Genomic DNA, 26816 nt, shown 5'->3' with positions numbered 1-26816 from the left:
CACTCTGGTATAGTGAGTGCCCTTTCCCTGTACCTCACTGCTGCCAGTCAGACTCCCTCTATCTCAGAGGATGGCAGAGAGGACAGAATTTGAAGGACAGAGATTTCTAGAGCAGTGAGCAGTTAGATTGTGGGCACGGAAATCTAGTTATTGTTGGTGCAAGTGAATCTCTCTGGCATCATGCTGACCTATCCTTATCCAACTTGGGATTTAATAAAACCACCTTAGAACAAACCTACGACAGAATTCTGCAGTCACACCCTAGCACTGCGGTATCACAGTAGCATTGGGAGCCATTACTCTAGAATTTTTGGAATTGTTTTTTTAAGCCACAACCTAAGTCCCCCTGCCTCTAGAAAATGCTCCATATAGTAGTTACCTAGTACACTGTTTTCTCTACAACTGTCGTGTCAGGATTACCCATTGACAAAGGCTGAACGAAACATTTCGTGAGGAGAGGTGGGAGACCATGGTTATTAGCTCAAGTGATGGTGAGTCCTTTTTATGTTCTTGTCCCTCACTAGGGGCAGCTAACCAGCCTGGATAACTTCTATAACTCAAGCAATGGTCACTTAACTTTGGGTTTCTGGAACCGAATGAGTCATGCTTATAATACAGACATTTTTCAGTGCTGGAGGGGAGGTAGTTGATGGGTGGTGCTGTTGGAAGAGCACCAGAAACTGGAGTCATGCATTTATCTACAGCACAACCAGGAGCAATGGCATGTGCCAGTATCACTTAGGCCTCGTCTACACTAGGAAATTAGCTCAGTATAACTATGTGGCTCAGGGGTGTGAAAAATCCACTCCCCCGAGCAATGCAGTTAAACTGACCTAGCCCCAATGTAGACAGTGCTGGGGCAATAGGAGAATTCTCCCATCGACCTAGCTACCGCTTGTTGGGGAGGTGGATTACTTACACCCATGGGAGAAGTCCTTCCATCGGCGTATGCAGCGTCTTCCCTGAAGCCCTACAGTGGTGAAGCAGTGCCACTGCAGCGTAAGTGTAGACAAGCCCTCAGCCCTGTACCTGCAGGAAGCCAGATGGCCATTCAACCTTCACTCCCCATTCAGTTCCTGCCTGTCTGCTGGGACTGCCAATAATGGTGCCCGTTATAGCTGCACACAGATTGCCACACGGCCATTGGATGGTAACAATGTTTAATCAGTCCTGGCCTATGCCAGATTGAACTAAAAGTGTAAAGCTCCATTTTTAAGTCCAGTCATTGACTCCCTGACCCTACCAGGGCCCCTGACGCTTTCCACACAAAGACACCCCACACCTAACCGATCACACAGAGGTGTCAACCAGTAGCATCCAGAGAGCAGCAGAGAAAACGGGGAACAGACCTGAGTCACCATCTCCAAGCAGGTGGTCCATATGGGAGGTATTAACCTTTTTCCAGTGTGTTACCCGCAGGGATTAGGAAGCTGTGCAGGCAAAACCCAGACCAACCCTTGGTTTGCGGAGGCTCCAGTAAATGGGGATTTAATGAGGCTCCTGAAATAAAGAAAAAAAATTACACCCCACCATCTTAGAGCCTGTCTGCCAGTGATGGAAGTTTCTGCAGAGAGGGTGGCACTCAGGGGGTAGCGCTTCTGTTGAAAGCGGAGAGTGTGTAGTAAATGAGAAGAAAATCATTTTTTTCTAACTTTCAATAATGTGAGCTGAGCCCACGCTGATGCGAGGGACAGTATTCAGTCACACACAGAGCCTAAGAAACAGCCGTGAGCTATCATTCAGTGCTGCACATAGGCGTTCAGCCAAGGACAGTCTTCCTCAGCAGCAACTGTGCCAGCACAAGTCGGCACGTACCTGCAAACCCAATCTCTCCCTGTAAACCCATCGTCACACAGACATTCCTTGTGCCACCTGGCTGAGCGCGCGCACACACACACACACACACACAGCAGCCAACAGATGTAAACCCATCATCATAGGGCAGCTCACACTCACATGCACAAGTTGTATCGCAATCCTCCACATCACAACACACAAACTTTATACACTCAGACATTAGACTTGTGTTCTAGTTTCCACAAGACAAACATGTACAATATATGCAAACGCCTCCCTCCCAGCACACAAGTATTAGAACTGATCAGCGATCACACATAAGATGTGCACACAGGAGAAACACCTTACTCTACCATACATCCTGACATAAGTACTGTACCACAGTTCCCAGTGCACATGTTAATACATACATGTTCAGACATTCAAACTCGAGCCATAAACTGCACGACAGATACACAAATGGTATCACATGTAACCTCCTCCATATTCAGCCACCCACTGGTATTAGAAATGCATTGTAAACCTGGTAACATTACAACTGCACACCCACACACCTAGGTAATAGAACTGTATTTTAAACATAGTGCCATTAAACATACCGTACCCACACATTAGAATTGTAGCCCAACCAACATTCACACACACTATCCTAATCTACATTCACAATACATGTACACTCGGAGAGCTATTAGCACTGTAGTGCAATCTTTATTGAGAACACACACAACGCACACAGAGAAACAAGAAAAGAGAATTGTCAATGGATTAAAAACCCATTGAAACTTGCTAAAGAAAGTCTTTAGGGTTAGGGAGGAGGAAGCTTAAGGCTTTTAACTGGAAGCGTTTCTCAGCTGGAAACCTTTCCTTCCTCCCGGCTCTCTGATCCTCCCCACCCCTACCAGGGCCAGCTTCCATGCTGAAACGAACCACTGCCGGGTATTGGGCATGCTTATATTTATGACTTCTTTTTGAAATTCTGTCTGCTCATCTATGCAGAATAAAACTACCCAAGCAATCTGGCCTGCTCAGGTGCTCATTACCAAAGCACTCGACACCACCAGCAGGCTCACTCAGGCCTTGTAAATTTTATCTGGGGGACATTCTGCTTCCACTAGCTCGATTACTGCCTGATTGCCTGAAAGGCTTGTACCCAGCCAGCCAGCCAGCAAGCTGGGTAACATCCAAGAACCGAACATTATTAAACAGCCTCGGTGGCGTGGGAGCCAGACATTGATGGGTACGTGTACACATGGAGCCTGCCTGCCTACGTGCCCCTGGAGTGTACACGGGCCTACAAGGGTTTGCACAGGGGCGTGTGCCGTGCCTGCTGATTGCAAGGAGGCATACGGAGAGGAAGGTGATGGTCTGCATGAGCGAGTGAGAGACTGCGCGTGTGTGAGCGTGAAAAGGAGCAGGCCCAGGTCTGCGGGCCAGATTCTGGGCTCAGCTAGGCTAGCATCAATCTGGAGTCGCTCCCGTGAAGTCAGTAGAGTCACTCTGGGTTTACGCCACAGCAACTGAGGGCAGAGTCAGATCCTGGGAGTCTACCGTGCTGCTATTTGAATAGCTTCAGCCATCCGCCAATCAAATAGGTAGCGCTTGATGTTCCTTATAACTGCAGCTAGATCTCAAAGCAAGGGGAAGTGAGGGGGAATGAGGCTGCTTGTTTGAGCAAAGCAATGAGCTTAAGCCAAGGATGAGGTCACGGAGAAAAAACAAAGAACCATGCACAGGACAAGGAGAAGATGCCTGTCCACAAACAACGGGAGGTTCTGCTTCACAAGCAGCTGGCAAAGGGTCCCTGGATCCTATGCAGGTGTCTCTAGCAGAGGTTGGCTACTGCAAAAAGGCACATACAAAACAATCCCAAACCAAGCTGTAGCGGGGTGATCACTCGCTCCTGCCCAGGAGGGGTTCAAAGTAGCCCTGGGGAGGGCTGTGGCTGAGAAAAAGCAGCTACTAGGCTGATTGGGGAAGGAGCCACAGCTGGGTCACACCCCAATCAGGCCACAGCTGGCCCTATAAAGGGCCAGTGAGCCAGGCACTCACAGAGTCTCTCCTCTAGCTGTGGAGGGATGGTGCAGAGAGCACAAAGGTGAAAGCCTTGAGCTGGCTAGTTCCCATCCTTAATAGGATAATATGCTTCATTATTTCATAAGAGCCAGATGGCACCACCTGAAGGGCAGTGAGCCTGCAGCCTCTAGCCACATCAGTCTCCGCAATGCCTGATCCAGACCTGCACACACACACAGCACCAGCTTTGGCTCACAAGTGGAATACAGATCTTAGTTTGCCCTCTAAAGCAGGGCAGCGACCACTGATCAGGTCTGAAAGGCGCAGCAGGGGTAGGGCTGCCCTTATTTGAGCAGCAGCTGGGGTGTGTGTGTGTGACACGAGGTTTGCTACTCACCACTGTGATGTCCCCTTGGGGCCACATCTAGGGATTAGCTCTCACCCCGTGTGACAATCCCACCTTTGGTTGCTCCCTCTATTTCTCTCTCTGAACTCTAGTACTGCCTCTTCATGGCTCCAGCCAGGACACTGTCCTTCTCGCCTTCTGGGGTATCAAAGTCCCACTGGATGATCTGTCTCAGGCAGTCTTCCCTTCCACTGGTTAGACTGTGCCACTTCCCCATGGGCTGGGTCCATCCACTACTCCACGTTCTAGGGACCCTGTTCCCAGCAATTACAGTCTACCCAGCCTCAGACCCTATCGCCGTTTCCCTGGACTCTCTCCTACCTTCCTTTCTCTGTCTTCTGGCCTACCCCTGGAGTCTCCTCTGCTCCCTGGGGATACTCCACCCTCACAGGTTCTTGCCAGAGTCTATCTTCGCAGGCAGGACTCCCCCTAGACTAGAGCAGACCCAACTCTCTCCTGGAAGCGTCTAGAGAGCTCCTTCCTGCAGCCCTTTCTCTTACCATCAACGTCCTCTTTTTACGCCCGTCCCAGCTCCTTTGCCAGCTGGCCTTCATCAGCCCTTAGGCCAAGGGTGACCAGATGTCCTGATTTTATAGGGACAGTCCCACTATTTGGGGCTTTGTCTTATATAGGCGCCTATTACCACCCCACCCCATCCCAATTTTTCAGACTTATTAGCTGGTTACCCTAATTAGGCCCAATCAGCCCTCCTCCGGGTGCAGCCGGTCACAGGGTTAACTGCACAGGGCTTGTGTGGGGGAGATGCCCCAGCACAGGGTTGCACTTGACAATCCAATAAAGCCTTCCCAGTGGGGATTAGTCTGACCCTATGAGTTTGGTCACTGGGAGAATCTCCTGTGGCTTGAAGCAGGGATACCCCCCAAAGAGCGCCTCCGAGAAAGAAAGAAAACAAGACAGAGAGCGAGACAAAGTATGTTCAAAAGCCCAGCTGAGTGCAGGGCTTTTTCCTTGCAATTAAGTCAGTTTAATGGTTTTATGTGAGTTGTTTGTTTAAAAGGCCTTCACTGCACTGTTTAATGGAGTTTCACCAGCACTCCCCAAAGACTCCGAGATGCCATTAGTATCCCACAGCTCCCATCCTATCCAAACAAGTTCCCCCACCCCGATGTGTTTACCCTCCCTCCCCGAAGAGCAGAGCACAGCAGCATGCAGGGCCGCTACGCTGCCTGCACTTGCTTTTCCACTGGAGTCTCGAGGCCCTGGGGATGCAATGAATATTCATGGCACAAACATTAGCAATAAGTATTGTGCAATTTGGCCCCAAATATATTTGAGACAGAAGAACCGAGAGCAAGGGAGGGAATTTTTATTCCTGAGCTCTGGGAACATCTGAATAGCATTTTCCTGTGCGGTAACTGGTGGGTTTTTTTAAATGCAAATCAGTCTCTGGTTTTTGAAAGACGCTGTAAAAAAAGACAGACGCAGCAAAGCTTTATCGTCTCGTAACAAACTCAGGGTGTACTGAGCCCCGTGTGTTCCAGTCAATAGACTGCATGCTGGGGAGTCAGGAGATCCCAGTCCTGTGCTCAGCTCTTCCACTGGCTCCTTGGCAACCTTGGGCAAGTCACTGCCCTGCTCCAGTTGCCTCAGTTTCCACATCTGTACAAAAGGTGGGGGGGATAATGCTGCATGTTATTGAGGTTATGATGACACTGAAGCTGGTGGAGGAACTGCAGGAGCAGCTTAATCAGGTTTGCTTAATATTTTCTACAGGTTTGACTGGTCTTTCTCTGCCCTGTGGTGATGGGCTGTTGGCTCCAACCCACCTCGTCCACCCTCGCGTCTCTTCACCTCAACCTCAACACGCTTCTCCCCTTTCTACCCCCCTGCTCTTCTCCTCACCTGTTCTGTCCCCATTGCCCTTTCCCCTCCCATTGTGTTTCCGTTTAGCTGATCCCCTCCCCAAACCCCGCTCCACAAACGCAATCTTGACATAAGTCACCATCCCCTTGACCCCTCCACTTGTGCGTTGGACCCTTCACCTCCCCTGGGCTGTCTCGTCCATTTCGATTGGAAGCCCTTTGAGGCGGGGCCTGTCTGCTGTTCTGTAAAGCAACTCGCACAATGGGGCTCTGATCTTGGTTGCTTCCCAGTCACGACTGTAATTAACACAATTACTAATAATGTACACTCGCCCACCAGGGACCGAGCAGTGAAACCATCTCCAACAGGCAAACCCTTCTCCTACGCCCCCACTTGGAAGTACCAGCCACCCTACTTGCCCGTTAGTTCAAAACCTATTGAGAGGCACCAGGGGCTGCTGGAAGGAGCATGGGAGTGTGAGACTCCTCTACCACTGACTCGCTTATCCTCTTGGGCAAGTCACAGCCCCTCTCCAGGACTCAGTTTCCCCATCTGTCGGGTGAGAATAATAATCAGAGCTCAGCACATAATGAATAATCTCTTCCATGCAGCTGCTGGGCTGGGCATGAGAAGCTCCACTGTACTAATGGCAAAGGGAATTGGCCCCAGAAGGGGCACGAAGGTGGAATGTCCCAAATACAGTTTTCAATTCAATTTTTTTTAAATGATTCCTCTGCTTGTAAATAAAATCAATAATAATCACAGCTTCTAGGCAGGCAGCACAGTCCAATGGGCAGGGCCTTGAACTGGAAGTCAGGAGACCTGGGATCTCCTCCCAGCTCATCCTCCCGCCTGCTGTGAGACTTTGGGCTACTTCCCCGCGTGCGGTGCCTCTGCTCTCCCTCCCATCCTTTGCCCGTCGTGTCTGTTTAGACAGTGAGCTCTTTGGGGCAGGACTGTCTCGTACTATGCGTCTGTACAGCACCCAGCACCACGGGGGCATGATCTCAGTTAGCGCCTCTGGATGCTGCTGCATTATTACAACAGCCACAAGACTAAACGACGTCTGTCTCAAGGGCAGGCGGAGAGGCTAAACCAAAGAATTTCTAAAGAGCTTTGAGATCCTCAGATGGAACATAAGAGCGGTCATACTGGGTCAGACCAAAGGTCCATCTAGCCCAGTATCCTGTCTGGCGACTGTGCCCAATGCCAGGTGCCCCAGAGGGAATGAACAGAACAGGGAATCATCAAGTGATCCATCCCCTGTCGCCCATTCCCAACTTCTGGCAAACAGAGCAGTACTAGTGAAGGGCAAAGAGCTACCAATGCAGCACGCTGCCCAAGTGTGGGGCAGATCCTGAGCTGGTGAGAGAGGCCTGGGTGCTTTTTATGGTGGCACAGTTGTCTTCTGTTCCCTCGTCTGCGGCTCTCTCTGTAGGTGCTTGGAGGGGAGCACAGACTCAGCCGGCCTCTCTGCCCACAAGAGCTCACTTGTGACCCCACACGCGGGTGTGACATACCCAGGATCCAATCCAGACTAGTGAGTAGCTGTGTCACCCTGCCCTGTAACCTGGGGTGCCCTTTACACTGCTTTGCTGCTGTAGCCTCCACTCCTGGACTGCTCACAAACAGTAAGTCGCTCCTGGCTACAGCTGTGGACACTTGCAACCTGCCAGTCCCCCCCAGGCTTTTACCAGCCTCAATGATGCCAGCACACTCCCACGCCCAGCCTTCTCCCCAGAAACATGCACCTTGTGCGATCCAGCCCTCTCCTGGACAATACAAGCTCAGCTAGAGTCCGCCATTTTATTAGTAGAAATAATATGCACAAATCCTGTTAACACAAATGGAGTCTGAATGCAGTGTTTGGTGTGGATAAAACAATACAACACATTTATTAGCTGCAAAGAGAGAGATTGTAAGTGGCTACAAGTAATGAGACATAAAAGTCAGAAATGATTACACAAGAAATGAAGATAAAACCGCAACTAATGCCTAATGTTAAATTCAAAGCGAGTTTCTCTCACCAAGTGCTCTCAATAGTCTGACTGGCAAAACTTCTGAGTCAGGATCCCTACTTCCACGTAACGGCTGCTTCCTTTGTTCCTTCTGGAGCAGTCCAGCAACGGATAGAGCGTGAAAGAGGAGGAGGAGGGGTGCCGTGGGGTGTTTGTCCCTCACTTTTATAGTATCAGTCCACCTCTTAGAAAACATTTCCAGCTGAGCCCTGCTCTGTGCTACAGAATTACTTTGGCATAATGACGTCACCCAAGCGTGTGAATAATCCACACCCCAAGCAACACAGTTATACCAACCTAAGCGACAGTGTAGTCATAGGGCACCGGCTCTGTGGGTGCTCCGGGGCTGGAGCACCCACGGGGAGAAAATGGTGGGTGCTGAGCACCCACTGGCAGCCCCTGTATCAGTAACTCCCCCTCCCCCCAGTGCCTCCCGCCTGCTGCGAACAGCTGTTTCGCAGCACACAGGAGGCTGGGCGGGGGGGTAGGGAGGAGCAAGGAGGGGTGGGAAGAGGCGGGTGGGGGTGGGGCCCCGGGGGAAGGAGTGGAGTGAGGGCGGGGCCTGGGGCAGAGCCAGGGGTCGAGCACCCCCCACATTGTAAAGTCGCCGCCTGTGAAGGTAGTTGACAGCGCTATGTCGGCGGGAGGGCTTCTCCTGCTGACAGCTACCACCTCTCATGGAGGTGGATGAACTCAGCCAACGGGAGAAGCTCTCTCCCCTCGGCTTAGAGCATCTTCATGAAAGCATGGTGGAGCTGTGCCAATGCAGAAGTTGAAATGTAGACCTGCCCTCGGGCTGAGGAGACAAAAAGTCTCCAGGGGAGGAGATCTCCTGCTGGTTTCCCCACCTGCTGGAACTGCCTTTGTCCTTGATGACTCTGCCTACTGCTTAAAATGCAAATTAAGCAGAGCACACTTTTGTCTGAGACAGACCTGTCTGCCAACTTCTGTCTGGGGAGGGCTGTGGTTCGGACCAGGTGTTACTAACACCATACAGTGGAATCTTCTAACTTTCCATACAATGTTGCCAACCATATTTTATCAGGACAATAGTGACCAGCAAATTATGAGTTTTCAAACAATACCTCACGAGGCATACTTTGCACAAAGGTTACTACAGTCGTGTGCAAGGGGTGAATACAAGGGTTCACACCGTCACACCTGCCACCCTTCCTGGGCACGGTATTTCACTCCCACCGAGATCTGGCCCTTAAGAACTAGGCTGAGAGTCAGGAGCCGCGGAAGTTCCCTAAAAGTGGGGGGCAGAGCCACCGGCATCTGAACCATGGCGCTGCCCCTCCCTATTTGTTCCTCTCTGCCCCCGCCCCCCATTACTTGCCCATAGCCCTCCTACTTTTAAAAGTGATGGAATCAGCCCCCCCCCCGGTCTGGCACCCCTGCTGAGAGTTCACCACCAAGTTCATTCCACGGAGGCCACTGAACTAGCTCTCAGCTGATAATGGTTTTCAGTCATTACCCACCAGGGATGGATGTGCACTTGAGACCCAGAGGGGAAGGGCTCTTTATTCCATTACCAATCCCTCAAGCCACCCAGTCACCCCAGAGGAAAAGCTGTTAACTGAGCTACTCAACCCCATTTTCACTGCCAGTAATGTCCGAGCAGCTGCCTGACCTAGATGCAGTAGGAATCTCGGATTATCTCGATTGGTGTGCACCACAGACTGACATTTCAAAACCCTCAGAAAAGTCCCTGATGAATGGTAGAAAATAGAAATATTACATATATTAAAGGCAAAAGTCCCATAAGAGAGAGAAATCAAACCCTCAGAAGTCAGGACGTTCCAGAATTTAAGGGACATTTTCAGACCAGGGTGTTTAACGTTAGGTTCCCAGATCCAGATTTAAACACGGAAATATAAATGGCCTGCAGCTCCCGTTGACTTCAATATTATTTCTGGGGGTTCAGCCCTTCTGAAAATCAGGCCACTTATATGTAGTTGCCTAACTTCAAAAGTGGGAGCTTGAGCTGGCTGCAAAGTGTTTTATTTCCATGTGACTCCTCAAAAACTGTGGTTGAAAATCTAAATATGTCAGTTCTGGGCTGAAATGGTTTCCGTGTTCACTTTCTTTTTTTTTTGGACAAAAACGAATCAAAATTTTCCACAAAAAGACGACACATTTTTCAGGGGGTGGGGAAGTGTTTAATCAAAAACCCAATTTTCTGTCAAAAAATAGTTTACATGAAAAATTTCCAGGCAGCCCTGCTAGGAGCCTGCCGTTAGGCCCCTAGATTTGAAAATGCTGGCCTTGATTCCCAATACAGTCTGGCTCTGATTCAGCACAGCACTTTAAAGACTGGCTTGACTCTCATTGAAACCAATGTGGCTTAAGCATGTGATTAAAGCTAAGCACGAGTTTAAGTGCTTTGCAGAATTGGAGCCAAAGAGCCTGAGCCGATGCTCACTGAGGTCAGTGGAAAGACTCCCATTGACTTTAGTAGGCACCGAATCAGGCCCTAACTCAGCTACATGGCACAGCCCACGTGTTTCACGACACAATCAAATAAACTGTAATATCGTACGGTTGACATTTGACAAAGGACGGTGTACGTATGTGTAACAAAGCCCAGCGCATAGTGCTAGAAACCTAACCTTTTGGAATGTTCTGACTGCTGTGTTTCTCAACCTTAATGCTCCAGTAACAATAGGTTTTGTATTTCCATAGGGGTTTTGTAAAAGAAAAGAAAAGAAAAGAAAAGAAAACTTTAATACAATTACACCTGATTTAGGCATCTTTAAAGGGAACATCCTTAAATGAGGTTCCCTTAATCCAACCATCCTTAACTTGGATCTCCTTAACTGACGCATCCTTAACTGCTCCTGCGAGGGTGTTGCTGGAGGGGGTGCCCTGGAGGAGGAAGGTGTTCCTAAGGAGCAGGGAGAAAGGGAGCGCTGGGTGCGGGAGGCCCAAATGGCAGACTCAGAGGACAGGGGGAGGAGTTGTGGGCAGATGAAGTAGCAGGAGACAAGGTGCAGCGAGAGAGAAGTGGATGGGTAGAGGGAAGCAGGAGCAGATGGGGGAGAGACAGGCAGGCAATGGAAAGCAGAAGCCCGAGGTGCTAGGTGGCGATGCTGTGGAATGGAAGAGGAAGCAGGAGAGGCAGCATAAGGAGAACTGGGTGCAGGTTGATCAGATGAAACAAGTGGAAGCCCGACGGGGGAGCCTATCAAGGGACTAAGAGGTGCACCAACCAGACACACAAAGTTACAGCTTCCAGTCAGCCAGGATGGGTATGTTGGTTGGGAGCCATGCTCTTGGACAAGAGGAAGTGCATGCCAGGAGAAGAGGTTGTTGGGTAAGAGGCAGCCAGAGAGGGGAGGAGCTGAAGATCTGCTTCCCGGCCAGCTTTGTAAGATGGAGGATTTGGGGTGCCCCGAGTGCTGAAGCCTGAGGTTTGCATAGCCTCCCTGATGCACCGCGCTAGTGGACTGTCAGACCGAAAGGGCCACTGAGGCATCTTTAACTCAGCCATCTTTACGTGTCCTTGGCCTTGTCCACACACCAACAGACACCGGATTAACTAAGTCAGGCACAGAACTGCACTGGGTTCATTTAAGGTGTGATTTTCAACCAGGGCAAAAGGCAGTGTAGAGTAGACACTCAATCTGGTTTAAACTAGGTTTATTTTGGTGTAGCTTAAGTCAGCTGAGAACAGGTGTGCGCTAAAATGAAATAAGCGCCTCTCACACCATATTAAGAATGTCTACATAAGGGTTTGCACCAGTTTAACTGAACCGGTTTGACTCAACTAAGGCAAGTTTGTGAGTAGACGCGGGCTTGAGCTGCCCATCAGCCTAAATGGCTCTAGTTGAAGGGCACCATGAACAGCTGCCCAGAAGATGGTCTAATGGGCACAGATGAACCTGGTACTGGAAACATTCATGGAGCTGGGGAACGGATTTCCCTGAAACTGGGACTGTATTTGCTCTCTCCACGAGGACTATAAAACAAACCCCACCTGACGCTCCCAGCCTCCGCCCTCTTTGAGTGATGGCAGCACAAACGTTTCCATTAGAACATATGGAAAAGGGGTCTCTGGATCACGCCTCTTGCATGACTCAAAACCAGCAGAACCAGTTTGGCTCAGATTTTGCAATAGACGTTCACCTCGGAGCTGAGACAGAGAGGGGACAATTCCAGCCCCAATTGTATTTATTTTTGGGCAACTGGGTTGAGAAAAAACAGAGTGAGGAGAGCAAGGCCACGCACAGAGACGAGGGCCACATGCAGCCCTTAGTTCAGGGGTGGGCAAACTTTTTGGCCCAAGGGCCACATCTGGGTATGGAAATTGTATGGCGGGCCAGGAATGCTCACGAAATTGGGGCTTGGGGTGCGGGAGGGGGTGAGGGCTCCGGCTGGGGGTGCAGGCTCTGGGGTGGGGCCAGAAATGGGGATTTCAGGGTGCTGGAGGGAGCTCTGGGCTGGGGCAGAGGGTTGGGGTGCAGGGGGGAGGGCTCCAGGGTGGGGCTCGGGATGTGGGGTTGGGGGTGCAGAAGGGTGCTCTGGGCTGGGGCAGAGGGTTGGGGTGCAGGGGGGAGGGCTCCAGGATGGGGCTCGGGATGTGGGGCTGGGAGTGCAGGAGGGTGCTCTGGTTTGGGACCAAGGGGTTCAGAGGGTGGGAGGGGGATCAGGACTCTGGCAGGGGGTTGGAGCATGGAAGGGGGTCAGGGGTGCAGGCTCTGGGTGGCGCTTACCTCAAGCAGCTCCCGGAAGCAGCAGCATGCCCCTCTCCAGCTCCTATGCAGAGGCGTGGCCAGGCACCTCTGCGTGCTGCCTGGTTCCTAGCCAATGGGAGCTGTGGGGGCGGCACTTCGGTTAGGGGCAGCGTGCGGAACCCCCTGGCTGCTCCTTGTGATGGAGTGATTCTGGCGGGACCCAACTGAGAGTGCCAAATCAGGACCAATTGCTCAAACAGGGCAGTCACAGCCCTAGGCTGGGGTTTTTCCACCTCTAAGGCAAACCAAACCAGCCAGACAAAGAGGACTTCGGTCTCACCTCACTGGCTAACCACAAGTCACCCAAGCAATTTCCTTAGACACTCCAGTCTCCCAGTATCCCCGCCAGTGCACTCGTCCTGGGGATGAATGGTTATGAAAACCAACACCCCAATAAAAGAAAAAAGGTTCTCTCGATTCCAAAGGACCAAGCCCCAGACCCAGGTCAATATACACATCAGATCTTACCCACAAATCACGCTGTTGCCAGTCCTTTAGAATCTAAAATCTAAAGGTTTATTTACAAAGGGAAAAAGGTAGAAATGAGAGGTAGAATTGGTTAAATGGAATCAATTACATACAGTAATGGCAAAGTTCTTAGTTCAGGCTTGCAGCAGTGATGGAGTAAACTGCAGGTTCAAATCAAGTCTCTGGAGTACATCCCCCGCTGGGATGGGTCCGTCAGTCCTTTGTGCAGAGCTTCAGTTTGTATCAAAGTCCCTCCAGAGGTAAGAAGCAGGATTGAAGACAAGATGGAGATGATGCATCAGCCTTATATAGGCTTTTCCAGGTGTAAGAACCTCTTTGTTCTTACTGTGGAAAATCACAGCAAAATGGAGTCTGCAGTCACATGGACAAGTCTCTGCATACCTTGCTGAGTCACAAGGCGTGTCTGCCTTCTCTCCCTGGGTCAATTGTGTAGCTGATGGTCCTTAATGGGCTATCAAGCAGGCTAAGCAGAGCTAACACCAGTTTGTCTGGGATGCTTCCCCCAGAAGCACAGCACCAACTTGAAATACAGACAGCATAGAGCCAACATTCATAACTTCAACTAAAATGATACAGACATACAGACAGCATAATTATAACCAGCAACCCATAATCTGGTCTTAGACACCTTAGATGACCCCCTTTATCTAAGATTTGGTGCCACTACAGGACCTTGGTTGCAGCCCATGTTCTATATGGTCCCAGTTTATATCAATAACGTCACACTCCTACACGTAGGAGCCAGAGGGGGGACATGCTGCTGTTTCCGGGAGCCGTGCAGAGCCACAGCTCGCATGGAGTGGGGCAAGCCCCTGACCCCACTCCCTGGCTGGAGCTTAAGGGCCAGATTAAAACATCTGAAGGGCCGGATGTGGCCCCCAGTCCATAGTTTGCTCCCCCCTGCATTAGATGATGATACACCTACGCCCTTCAGGGTAGGGACTCTCCCCCCAGGTCTCCATTGCTCTGCACCTTGTAGTCATTTATACCAGTGCAAAGTGAGCGAGTGGGGGCAGAAAGCTACCAGATCACAGTGGTTGCATTTCACTTTGCACTGGTATAAATGACGACGCACAATGCAAAGCAATGCAGGGCAATGAACTATCAAGAAATCAGCGCTCGCAGGTTTGCAAAAGACCTTGGCATACTGGGTGCACGTTGGGGGCTAAGCACTCAAAAACCTGGCCCTGAGCTTTTTGGAAAATCAAGCCCCACGTCTTCCTATCTGTCTTTACAGCACCCGTCACATTCTGGGTGCTACTGCTCTATAACTCAGACCTCATAACAACAAGGATCCTGACGCTCAGCAGCTCTGAAAGCCACATCCCAGTGGAAGTCAATGGGACCTGCGGGTGTCCAGAACATATGCAAATCAGGCTCACTACTCCAGCCATAAGTTAGTAGTGCCCTTAGTATTCCTGAATGGCCGTGTGCCCCCAGCAAGGCTGTGCCAGCTCTGCCTTAATGCCCAAGGAGAAGAGGGTTTTGCAATGTTCATCACCCCTCTTCCAACACCACTCGTTTCTGTTGTGCGTCTATTTCATTCTTGTGAGAGACTTTCAAATGAAAACCACCATGGGCCAGTCCCACAGCTGGTGTAAAGTGACCTGGCTCCATTGACTTCAGCAAAGCTAGGCCAATGTACACCAGCCGAAGATGCAGGCCCCCCCACCACGTATATCTGAGGGTGGGGAGGCATTTTGCATGGTAACTGTGTGGCTAATAAACCTTTGTCCCCATTCTGCGATAGCTGAGACAGAGTCATCTCAGACACTAAGCAGCTAAGTGCTCCTTTCATCTCCGTGTCCTTCCACCCAGCCAAGCAAGGCCGCCTGCCTTAGAAGATGAAATGGAATAAAAGCCCATATGGTTTTCTTACCCGGCGCAAGCAGGAACTGCTTCTGCTTATGCACAGCCAAAGGCTTGTTTCATTTAATGCAAACATTGCAGTTCACAGGGCGGCTCAGCCCTTGCTGGAAGCACAGAGCTGGGAACGGGACTGCTCTGTGCGACAGCGGAGGAAACCAAGGAGCGCTCACTGGTTCCCTATACACTATGGCCATTGGTAGTGCCACGGGTGAGAGATGAACTAGACTGATAGAGAAGAGAGAGGAAAACAAGCTAGATCTAGGAAAGAGATGGATTAGGCAAGAGATCAACTCAGTGCAGCTAGCTAACTAGAGAAATAGACAAGATCTAGCTAGAGATCATGTGTAGATATATAGATAAGACATCAAGTTAGATAGAGATGAGGGAGAGAATCTATAGATAAGAAGCAGATTAGATACACTGATCGATGAAACGTGGCAACATGGAGTTAGGTCTAAATTTGACACTTGCGAGGTGCAAACTTCCATTAGCTTCTCACAGTACAGGAGCTCCGGGCTGCTGCCCGGCTTTGGATTTGTTGGTTAATTTTATTCCCCTGCCCAGCCTGGAAGCTGGCACTAGAATGACTTGTTTCAGAGACAATTCAGGGGGGGAGTTTCCTACATTCAGTGCCCCCTTTGGAAGAGCGATGGTTTAAATGAAAGGGGAAACTGCTTCAGAAAACTCCAGAAAAGTTTGGCAAACCCCAAAACTTAAAAAAAAACAATTCTAGAAGGCCAGCAAATCCGCCCCCTCCCCTTTCCCCATAAAGTAGCCGCAGATTCTCCCATCCCGTGGTGAAAGGTCAGTGTTGTAGCCAGAAGATCATAGAAACCAAATGCAGCCCCGTGACTCCCTCTTGCTGCGAGGGAGGGGAAAGGGGCCTTTCCATTCAGTCACATTTCCCGTAGTGGAGCTTTGGGAGGCTGACAGGCAGGTTAGGAGTGAGATTTCATCTCCCGATTGAACATCTGGGATCTAGATGCCAGCAGCTGGCTGACAGATCACCCACCAGCTTTCCAAACAGAGACGGGGCGGGGTGGGGGACAGGGAAAGGAGAGGGGACTGAAGAGGAGAGAATAGGGGAAACAGAGGGAAAGAAACAGTGTAGGAGAGAAAGAGGAGGGTCAGAGAGAGACAGTAAAGGAAAGCCCAGTATGAAGCCGGTATCTAGATTCTACGCTGAAGGGTACACAAAAGACACACAGGAAGACAGAGACGGGGTGCTTGGCTCATGTTCAGACTGAACATCTAGGGAAACTTTCCTTTGGGAGAAACGAGGAAAGCAAATAAAGGGAAATAGAAGGTACAAAAACTAGCTGGGGCCATGCTGTTAAAAGCCCAGCAAGCTCAGGCTGCTGGACACTCAGGGTGCCATGAGAATCCAGGGCTGATGCTGCTGATAGGCTAAAGGAGGGGGGTGGAGGATGGGAAACCGATGGCTGCTTGTTCAAATGCCAGGAAAAATCGGTAGCTGCCAGGCTGCTTCGGCCGCCAAGCACCATCCATGTCCCAGGCTCTCCAGGCCGGCTGAGCCATGCTCTTCCCGGTGCTGTTTGCATTTGAGGAACGCTGCTGCGACATATAAAGCCCGGGGAAAGGGGACTTTATTGGAGTCTGCAAAGCGGGGGCTGTTGCTGTTCAAACCACTTCGCAGCCCAAACCTGGGGAAGCCCCGCCAGGAGTCCCCAGCACCACCACGAGGCACTCGCACCCACTCCCGGGCCTGCCAGGGGTTTGGGAGCGTCAGCTGGTTGTAGAGGGAGAGTTTGGAATATGCCTCACCCTCCTCCCGTATGCCTGGTCTCTTAGCTCTGGGCCATGATGGGGACTGGAGGGCAGGGTGTGGATATGGGAGGACAAAGGGTGCGGAGCATGAAGGGCTGAAGTGTGGAGTCACGAAACATCCAAATATACTGTCTGGCTGCAGCCCGGCTGCTTCCCTCACCAGCCCCAGCCATCGGGAAGTAAAGAACAGCACCAGGAACCAGCCAGAGCCCATCTGACCTCGCAGGGCCCGGCCCAGCCTGGATGGAGCATAACAGAACCGTAGCCTGTCTAGCATGAGGGAATCAAAGCATCACAAGATGGGGCCACCCGGACAGCCTTGTGGTGGGAGGCTTCTGCCTTTCCCGGTCAGTCCCAAATGGACTTGGAACGAGTGGGTAAAATTGGATCCCTCTCTCCTCTTTGTGATTTTGGTGTATTTTACTGGCCTTCAAAGAGGATCAGAGCCCTGCTGCTACTGAGAGGTGATGGACTGGCTCCATACAGCCTTGCAATCAATCTCCTGTCAGGTAGGGAAATCCCATTATCCCCATTTCACAGGCAGGCAAACTGAGGCACACAGACATTCTGGGATAGTGAGCCAGTGGCAGAGGCAGGACTAAACCCAAGTCCTCTCCCTTAACCACTGGGCCCTGCTTCCTTCCTCTGCAGCTGGAGTGGGAGAGGAGCCGGCAGCCTGACCCCATACATACACCCTGTGCACATGGTCGGTTTGGCTGGAGGGGGCGGGTAGAGCTGGGTGAAGTTCCAGAGCTCTTTTTTCCATTAAAAACCCCCGCAGATTTAGCAGCAATGAAACGTTCCGTGAATCTGCGTCGGTGCAAATTGCACCAAGAGCCCCCAGCCCCTCGAAAACATTCAGACCATTTCATTTGGACATTTTTCAAAACAAAACGCCTGGTCCAACACTTCCTTTCATTTCATGTAAAAATTCCAAAGAAGCCGAAAAACGGCCAACGTTGCTGTTGCTGCTTCAGCTCCCTGAAAAGTTCCACCTTTGTTGATTTCAGTCCGACCCAAAGTGATTTTTTGGTTCACTTTTCAAACTTGCCACCGCCCCACAGAATCCGTTCCTGACCCAGCTTTGACGGTAGCACCGCTCTGAGCCCATGGGCCCATTCCCAGGCTCCTGCCTGCAGGGCCCCATGGGCCAGGGTGAGATGCAGCCCCACAGCCCAGACAGCGACTCAGACAGGTGCAGGGGCGGCGAGAGGCAGGGGCTTCTGGAGTTATGGGCTGCATTAGCAATGACCTCTCTGACTCCAAGCAGCTCACAGAGGTTCCGGGTGCCTGCTCCTCGAATGAACTCCACAGCACGATATGGAATTAACAAAATCCAAGTTATTAATTGTCTACAACAATTAGCCAGGATGCCTGGGCCTTCAGGCACCTTGGTTATGTGTGGGAGCCAATTAGAGCCTCATACATATTCATGTTGTTTAATCCACACTCCAAGAGCACTGCTCCCCCAGCCCTCCCACCGTCCCCCACCCCGAGCCGGGAAGGATGGGACGTTTCCTTTCCTTTCACATTAAATATTTGATTTCAGTCTGATGTGGCTATAATTAAAGGGCTGCGCACATCTGAGAGTGCTCTGCGGATCCCCGAAGCTGGGTCACTGGGTGTCTGAGTGAGTTTTGCAAGGCCTGTTGCTGGACTCCTCTCTGCAATCCCCAGGCTCTGCTGCCCAGCTCAGAGTAGCGGCTGGCAACCAAGTGATGGATTCTCAGGCAGCCTTGCCTCTCTCTACAGATCTCAAGGAGCAGGAGACCCTGCTGCTGCTTGCAGTATGCCATGGATTTAACCCCAATGGGACCAGGCCTTCCAGTCGCCTAACTATCAACATCAGGGTTTGATCCTCCGTGGGTGTAAGTCAGCACAGCTCCGATGAATCGCGTGGAGGGACACCAGTTTCCACCAGCAGCGCCCGGCCCATAATTCCTGTAGTGTTAGCACCTTCCCACGAGGGAGTCATTCAGGATTGATCAGGCCCATCCAGCCAACTCCAAATGGCCTTTCAACATGCGATCGAGTGTGCAGAAGAGCACCCTGCAGGGGATGAGGCTCGGGTGCTGGCGGGTATGTGCGGACAGTGCTGTATCCCATGGGCAGGTGGTTACAACGCTCAGCGGGGAACAGCGCAGCTGAGGGCAGTCCTCGTGCTGTGTGAGGAACACACTGCTCCAGAGGCCGTGGAAATGCTGCTCGGTGCAAGGCAGGCACTCAGAGCTGCCTAGTGAAGAGGGCCCTCTAGGGAAGGAGGTTACGGTGCCATCTATGAGCCCTACACTCCAGCAAGTAATTAACCATCTCTGTTCTAGAGATGGATGGGAAGCTCCCCGAGCACAGGCCCACAGGGCTGGCTGCTATTAGTCAATGCTGACGCCAGCTTTATTAGTCTCTCACTTTAATGAGCCCTAAAGACACTGATAAATTATGGAGGAAATCAAACGCGAGGCACTCCCGGGAGCCACGTGGCAGGAGGCCAGCAGCAGGACTGAGCACCCAACTCCGGGAGAACCTCCCCAGCCCCATGGCGTTCAGAGTCCTCAGGGCCCTCTCTGAGACAATGCTCTGTCTGAAACGCGGCTGCCAGGCCCGGTTTGTTTGGGCTGTCTTGCTGACACGCCCATGGACACATCTGGCAGTCGTGCAAGGTGCAGGCAGTAGGCATGCAGAACTAGATTTAGTGAGAACAATCGGAGAAATCAGACCCCGGAGCCAGGCTAATCCCAGAGCTGGAGAATACCCTGTGCTATGTACATTGGCCAAACTGGACAGTCCCTACGTAAAAGGATAAATGGATACAAGTTAGATCCATTAGGAATGGCATTATACAAAAACCTGTAGGAGAACACTTCAATCTCATTGGACACACAATAGCAGATTTAAAGGTAGCCATCCTGCAGCAAAAAAACGTCAGGACCAGACTTCAAAGAGAAACTGCTGAGCTTCAGTTCAGTTGCAAATTTGACACCATCAGCTCAGGATTAAACAAAGACTGTGAATGGCTAGCAACTACAAAAGCAGTTTCTCCTCCCTTGGTGTTCACATCTCAACTGCTAGAAGAGGGCCTCGTCCTCCCTGATTGAACTAACCTTGTTATCTCTAGACTGATTCTTGCCTGCATATTTATACCTGCCTCTGGAAATTTCCACTACATGCATCTGACGAAGTGGGTATTCACCCACGAAAGCTCATGCTCCAATACGTCTGTTAGTCTATAAGGTGCCACAAGACTCTTTGTCGCTTTTTACAGATCCAGACTAACATGGCTACCCCTCTGATAGTGTACATGTTGCTGAAGATCAGAGGGGGAAAAGAATGGGTTGGCGGTTAAGGTGCTGGACATCTACAACTACAGTGCTGCAGCACAGAAACGGTGCCACTGTAGTGTAGACATACCCTCAGAAGACCTGGGTTCTTTTCCTGCCACAGACTCCCTGCGTTATTCTGGGCAAGTCACATCGGCCCAGATCCTCAAAGATATTTAGTCACCTTAATCTCTGGCTCTTCACCCATAATGTGGTGACAGTAAGACTTCCCAGAGATGTTGTGGGGCTAAATCTAGAAATACCTGCGAGGTTCTCTGCTCCCAGGGAGCTGGTGACCATTTAAGTTCATTGATCTAGTTCTGTTGGAAAGCCTGGGTGCTTGTCCGCAATGGGAGCAAGAGCAGGTCCTTTGGACATGCATATGGTTTCAAACGAGGTCAATGGGAGTTGGATCCGACCCTAACAGAGCAGAGAATGGTCCACCTTGATGCTCAATTGATTGCGGCGGAACACGGTTTAAAATCTCATCACAGAATCAGCCAGCAGCTAAAATGTTAAATCCATAATCTGCTCCAGAGATGTATTCTCCCGTCGACCATGATGATTTCTCTGGGCTGTGGTGTGCACAATGATGTTACAAACATTATTTATCTAGCACACCAGAGTGACTCCTGCTCAGTCAGCGCTGGCTGCTGGGTAAATAAATCCCCGGTCTGTGTTTAGGAAACAAAGCTGGTTTTGTCACACAAGGGCCAGCCAAAGCTTTTGAAACCATCAATTTTTCACATTGCTAATGTCTGCCTTTGTCTCCTGCACCCAACAGCTTCCAAAAGGGGCCCCGATTGATTTTGTCTTTCAAATTGTTTGAATTATTCCATCAGTTGGGTCAGGAACACGCTGGCCAAGAGGTTCAAGGGGGTGACTCAGGTTTGGCAGGGGATGCCGGGAAGGGGGGTTCTCAGGAAGCGCCGAGTACTTCCCTCTGGAAACCAGGCTCCGTTAAGGCATCTCAAACCGGGCGCCCAAAATCACTTTTGGGAATCGTGGCCAAAGTGTTTGTCCTTCAAATTTATCCACCCGTGGCACGTTTCTCACTGTCCTTTTGCTCTGTGTTAGTACAGCGCCTGGCGCAATGGGGCCCTGATCCTTAACAGGTGCCTGTAGGTGCTACCTCAGTACAAATAAATAACCTCATAATAATAAAATAATAACACAGCAACTGTTGGCTGGGAAAGGGAAAGTATTTAATGTTTTAAAAATAAACCAGCAATTAAAAGATGATAATTGAGCTGAGCACCCCAGTGCACTAGCATACGGGTAGCTCTCCAGGCCCTAGCACCATAGGTAGCCTCTGCTCTGAGCTTTTCCCTACCTTTCCCACGAGTGCAGCTCCACTGATGATGGTAGAAGTCTGGTGTCAACAGGGCGCAGGGCTTTGTTTCCTAATTGCCCTGCCACCAGCACCTTGCCTACGCTGTTGTGGGAGCAAGGACCTCTGAGGCACACAACCGGGGCCTAATTATTCACTGTTAATCCTGATTTACGCCCTGTGACACCATGAACCTCAATGGAGTCAGTCCTGATTCACGCCAGTGAAAGTGAGATCAGAATCAGGCTTCACGTTTCCAGAGTGAGAAGAACTTTCCACCCAGAAGGTCCCACCCTTTACCCAGGCTCCTCTACAAACACCTCCCGGCCTTCTCTAGGTCCTGGGGGAGCAGAAGCTTGATAATTCCACTGCTGCTACTGTGGGGGAGCGGTGCTGGTGGCAGGGCAAAGGGCAGAAACTTTAAGGTGAAAGCTCAGTGCAGACAAGCTCAGGCAGTCTCCTGGCCAGTGCCTGTGCAGTGCAGCTCCTGCATTCCAGCAAGGTAACGGGAGTGCACACCAGGATGGAGATGCCTGCCCTGAAAGCTAGCTCCACAGGGTCCTACGTGCTTACACAGCCATTTGCTATATTTGTTCCGGTGCAGATAGGCTCTGCAAAGGGGGTAGGGCCATGGCCTGGCCTTGCTCTGCTCCCCATGTTTCCCTCGCTGGCGTACAAGGCCTTTGGCGCATGCTGTATCCTGTAAGAGAGCGAAACGGGAGCTGCCCTGGGCTTCACTCACATAGTGATTTGATCCAAAGCCAGTGCAAAGATTCCCATTCACTCCAACGGACACTGAATCAGGCTCCTAGTGCTCCTCAATACCTGCCCTGGGTACCAGTGCCCTGACCCGCCGCACACTTCTGCCCAGAGTGGTCAACAGCCCCGTCTCGCCCATACAGGTTCAGAGGCTGCTGAGCTCAGGGATTAGCTTATAGGTTGGGGTTTTCCAGCAGTTCCAATTATGTTGCAATCCCCAGCCGGTAAACGGCCTCATTTGATCTCTCATCAATTTCATTGAACTCCCCCAACTGTCATCTCCTCTCCCTCCGCTTCCTGCTTTATATATAAATATATTTCCTTTTATCACTAGGTTTCTGCCTATTAGGAGGACTTTACGGAAGGGAAAATAAACAGACCATTATTTGATGTTGTGTTTTCCGTTTAGAAGTTTGTTTCCCTTTCTTCTTCCCTTGCATCAATATTACCATGTTGATTCATAAGCAAAAAAAACCCCACTACAAATACATTCTTTTTTTATTATTATTTAAATCAGGAAATTCAAAGTTTTGGTTCCCACAGCAACTGAAACTTGGCCACATTTATTGCAGCCTGGGAATTTATCACCAAAGGCAGCAATCAACTGTGCACGAGGGGGCTGAGTTACCCACCCTGGGAGGGCTACGGAACTTTGAAATCCCTGCGGGGCCAAGGAACTCTCACACCGAACCCCGTGTTAGCCTTTCACCCCCAGAGATCATGGACTGTCAGCACACAAATGGGTCCAGCTCTGACAGACACACAGAACCACTGGGTTGGGGCCAGAGAGAGGTCACCCGCAGTGCAGAACCACCAGAGAAGGGGAGTCGCAGGCACTGAGCTATTCTACAACCAGAGGCGCGGTCACAGAACCTGGAAGCGTGAGCCCTGCACCTGTACACGCAGCCAGTAAGAGAGTCCCATTTTCAAACAGACGGGACAATACATATTTGAAAGCACCCAGCTCCCCTTCTGCCAGCCACTGCAGCCAGGAACTGTCTGCCTCTCCCTACAGCACAGCTCCTCCATTCTCCCCTTCCCTTGGAAAAGCCTTAGTTACATTCTCTTCGCTAATATCCCCTGACTGTCCTGTCTTGTCCAAGCCCTTTTCTTGATGTAAAGCAAAGCTCCCAGAGCTAAATGCCACTGGGGCATGAATCATGTTTATCATAAACAAGAAACAAAGGAAGGAAGAGAACAAAGGAAGGAGGAAGGAGGGGAGGAAACAAGAAAAGGAAAGACAAACAGAAGAGCGAAAAGGAGGGGTATAGATAGACCCATTAATTTCCCTCTGTTTGCTCTGGGATTTTAACAACAAGCTGCTATGTCTAGGGTTTATCTTGGTTCCTCAGCTGTGAAACGTGCTGTGCTCCAGCATCTTCTGAGCTTTAGAGATTTGCCAAGGAGCCGAGAATGAAGCAGGAGGCTCGGCAAACAGAGATAGCAGCAGCGGCTTCATACATCACACGCCGAGGAAATTCATTCCTTTCAGCGCTGCCCATGGGTGAAATTACATTATATCCTGTTCGGATAATTGGATGTCATATACCACCCGACTTGTTATAGGATGGCATTGCCTTCCCTCTCCGGGCTGTTCGCAATGTCCCAGGGTGCAAGGCAGAGGTTTCACACAGTGTGGGGGAAAGGAGGAAGGGGAAAAGGAGGTGTGGATAGACAGGCCCTGATCACTCACAACTCCCACTGACTTTCAAAGGAGGCGGGAGTGCAAAGGATCAGGCCAACACGAGGAGGGAAGGAAATACCAGACAGAGGCAAAGAGAGAGAATGAAAAGGGAAGAAAGACAAACACAAAAGAGATCAGAGAAGGAGCCGAGAGAAAGAGAGGGAGGTGGAGAAAGTGGGTAAAGACAGACAGCCAGGGCCTCATTTTCAAAGCACAGCTTCTGTTTTGTGCACATACCGTTTTGTGCACGTAGCCACATGCAATTGTTGCACATTTATCATTTGCGAGCAGAAAATGGACCCGCCAATCTTCTCTGTGCATGCAAACCCCTGGCTAACGCAGTCGGCGCATGTACAGTCTGACATGTGAGCGTGCACACGGACAGCGGTCTGAGGTCTTTTGGAAAAGGTGGCCAGTGATGAGCCGTGGAATGAAAAGCAAGAGGAAGTAAATGAAAAGACAAATGCAGATAGAAGGGAGCCGTTCACACATCTTCTCTTCCAAGAGATGGCATCGAAGCAGGGCCAGGGAGTCCAAACGTACGCAAGGCCAAGCCTTTCAATAATATCTGCTGGTTTGGTTGGCTCAGCGTTTGGGTGCCAAGATTCAGACACCTCAGAGCAGCCTGATTTTGCACAGCACGTTCTGAGGATCAGATCCTTTCAAGGTGTCTCAAGTTGACCACCCACATCACCAGCCATTTTTGAAAAGCTTGGCCCGAGAGTCTGTGCTGTCTAATAGCGGCTCCGAGAGATGACCCCTGCCTGGGGAGGGATGAAGAGTAATGTCGGATATTTTTAGCACTGTCACGCTGAGCCTGAGGCACTGCTGACTCACCTGTGAGCCACACCAGGGTGGATGGGGTAGCTGCAGTCTTTTCTTGCTGAGCAGCCTTCCAGGGTGAGGTCTGAGATCTGCTTTTCAGCACTGGGGCAGGGATTGGAGCAAACCGGCTGAGACTTGCTCCACAGGCGGAGGAAATGATGCTGGCTGGCTGGGGGAAGAAACCAGAAGATACAGAGAGGTTTGCATCTGCCCCTTGGAGTCAGGGGGTTTCTCTGCCATTTGTTACTCTAGTTCGTAATCTGGGAATCAAATCTTAAATTGTCTCAAATCTGGCACAGAAAAACATGGTGCCTCAGACCAAGCCCCTTTTGGAAATATTGACCAAGGTCACGCACTGAGTCAGTGGAAGAGCTGGGAACTGACCCGTGGGGAGGGATAGCTCGGTGGTTCGAGCACTGGCCTGCTAAACCCAGGGTTGTGAGCTCAGTCCTTGAGGGGGCCATTTGGGGATTGGTCCTGCTTTGAGCAGGGGGTTGGACTAGATGATCTCCCGAGGTCCCTAATGATCTATGATTCTAACTCTACGTCGCAGCCCAGTGCCTTCACCACAAGGCATCCTTCTTCCCCGCCCGCCTGCAGAAATAGCAGATAAGACAAAACAGAGAAGCTGGTGACAGCTGAAAGGTGGGGTTCTGGCTTAGGTCACTAGGCTAATACAGGTAATAATGAGGGGCAAAAAAGTGGAAAGGCACCCTCAGAGCCAAGCGACAGCAGTGTAACAACCCTGTGGTCTAGGACTCAGAACAGGGCAGGCCAAGCTGACCTGGTACCCGCGGGCAGGTATCTCATACTGCAAGGCCAAGGGGTGCGTTGGCACCTGTCCAGGACCCAGGGGTTGCCTGTTATTTGCATCTACGTTTCCATACATTTTAAAATGAAATAAATATGCCCAGCCAGAAGATGAGTTTGTTCTTGCGTCTCTGCTGCCGGACGAAGCGGAATGTGCTTTCTTCGCTGGAGGAAAACCTGCAGCTGATCAACATTATCCTCACGGGGCGGTTACAGGGGGAGGGGAGTTCGGAGATCAGATAAAGCTCCTCCTCCTCGGGACGCGAGCCATGGCCCCTAGTATAAGGCTGGTGTCACTTAGACGGTCTAGGCTAGGCAGCCGTGCCCGTGAAGATGCTCATGGCAGTGTCCAAAGTGTGACTGTCTCTGAACAACGGCTACATGAGAATTAGTAAGTATTTGCCAGTCGCAAACTGTACTTTGTACTGGTGGAGCTGTCCCAGCACCTGCCAGGCCATGGGAAGTCGGCAGTTCTCAGGCTGAGCATCCCCTCTCTACTCCACTTCCCAAATCTGACTGCAGTTGGAAGAGCAGGGGTGCCGGGGAGGGGCTGGAGCAGAACAGAAGAATCTGGGGGCTTGAGGGATCGCTGCGTAACCAGTTCAGTTCAGACCCCCGGTGTTAGCCACAGAACAGAGACGTTCCTGGGCTGCAGCGGGAAAACCAGCTCCCAGGGGCTGGGCTGAACGCCGAGCTTGCTTGAGTGTGGGCCTACTTTCCCCCCATCGAGTGCGGCTGTTCCATGAACATCTGTGTGGAAGGCTGTTTCCCACCCGGGCTGAGTGTAGAAGGGAGCTGGGAGGGCTGCAAGGCTCAGCCATTCTCCACACAGCAGCAGTGATGTGCACCTTCCTTCTAGGAGCTCCAAGTGCTTTACACCAAGTGAAGCCCTGTAACTAGAGTCAAAGGTGAAATCCCACCCCGCAGCAGGCGGCCGTACACCTGCCCACTAACCCATTAGTAGTGGAGAGGCCTCCCTGACTGGCCCCAGCCTCCATTCAGACTCACCCCCGGCTTTCCCTGTTCACCTCCCAGCACCCTCAATATCAACCCCAGACACTTCTCAGCCTAACCAGCCACCCCGTTCCACAGACACCACCTCAGCTGCCATCCAACCATCTCATAATTCCCACTCAGCACCTCCTCAGCTACTC

General features: G+C 51.0%; 1 protein-coding gene across 1 annotated transcript in view; it reads right to left on the bottom strand.

Annotated features, from left to right (window-relative positions):
• Positions 1–4784, bottom strand: part of DISP3 (dispatched RND transporter family member 3) — a 64231-nt gene extending 59447 nt beyond the window's left edge. The window contains exon 1 of the mRNA XM_044996216.1: positions 4717–4784. Within this exon, the coding sequence (XP_044852151.1) occupies positions 4717–4770 (54 nt within the window). The 5' untranslated portion in view covers positions 4771–4784. The remainder of the gene's footprint in view (positions 1–4716) is intronic.
• Positions 4785–26816: the final 22032 nt, after the last annotated feature.

This window comes from Mauremys mutica, chromosome 21 (assembly GCF_020497125.1).
Source record: "Mauremys mutica isolate MM-2020 ecotype Southern chromosome 21, ASM2049712v1, whole genome shotgun sequence".
In the NCBI taxonomy this organism is placed as follows: domain Eukaryota; kingdom Metazoa; phylum Chordata; order Testudines; family Geoemydidae; genus Mauremys; species Mauremys mutica.
The sequence above is the reverse complement of the archived record's forward strand: the minus strand, read 5'-3'. Positions and strand labels throughout refer to the sequence as shown.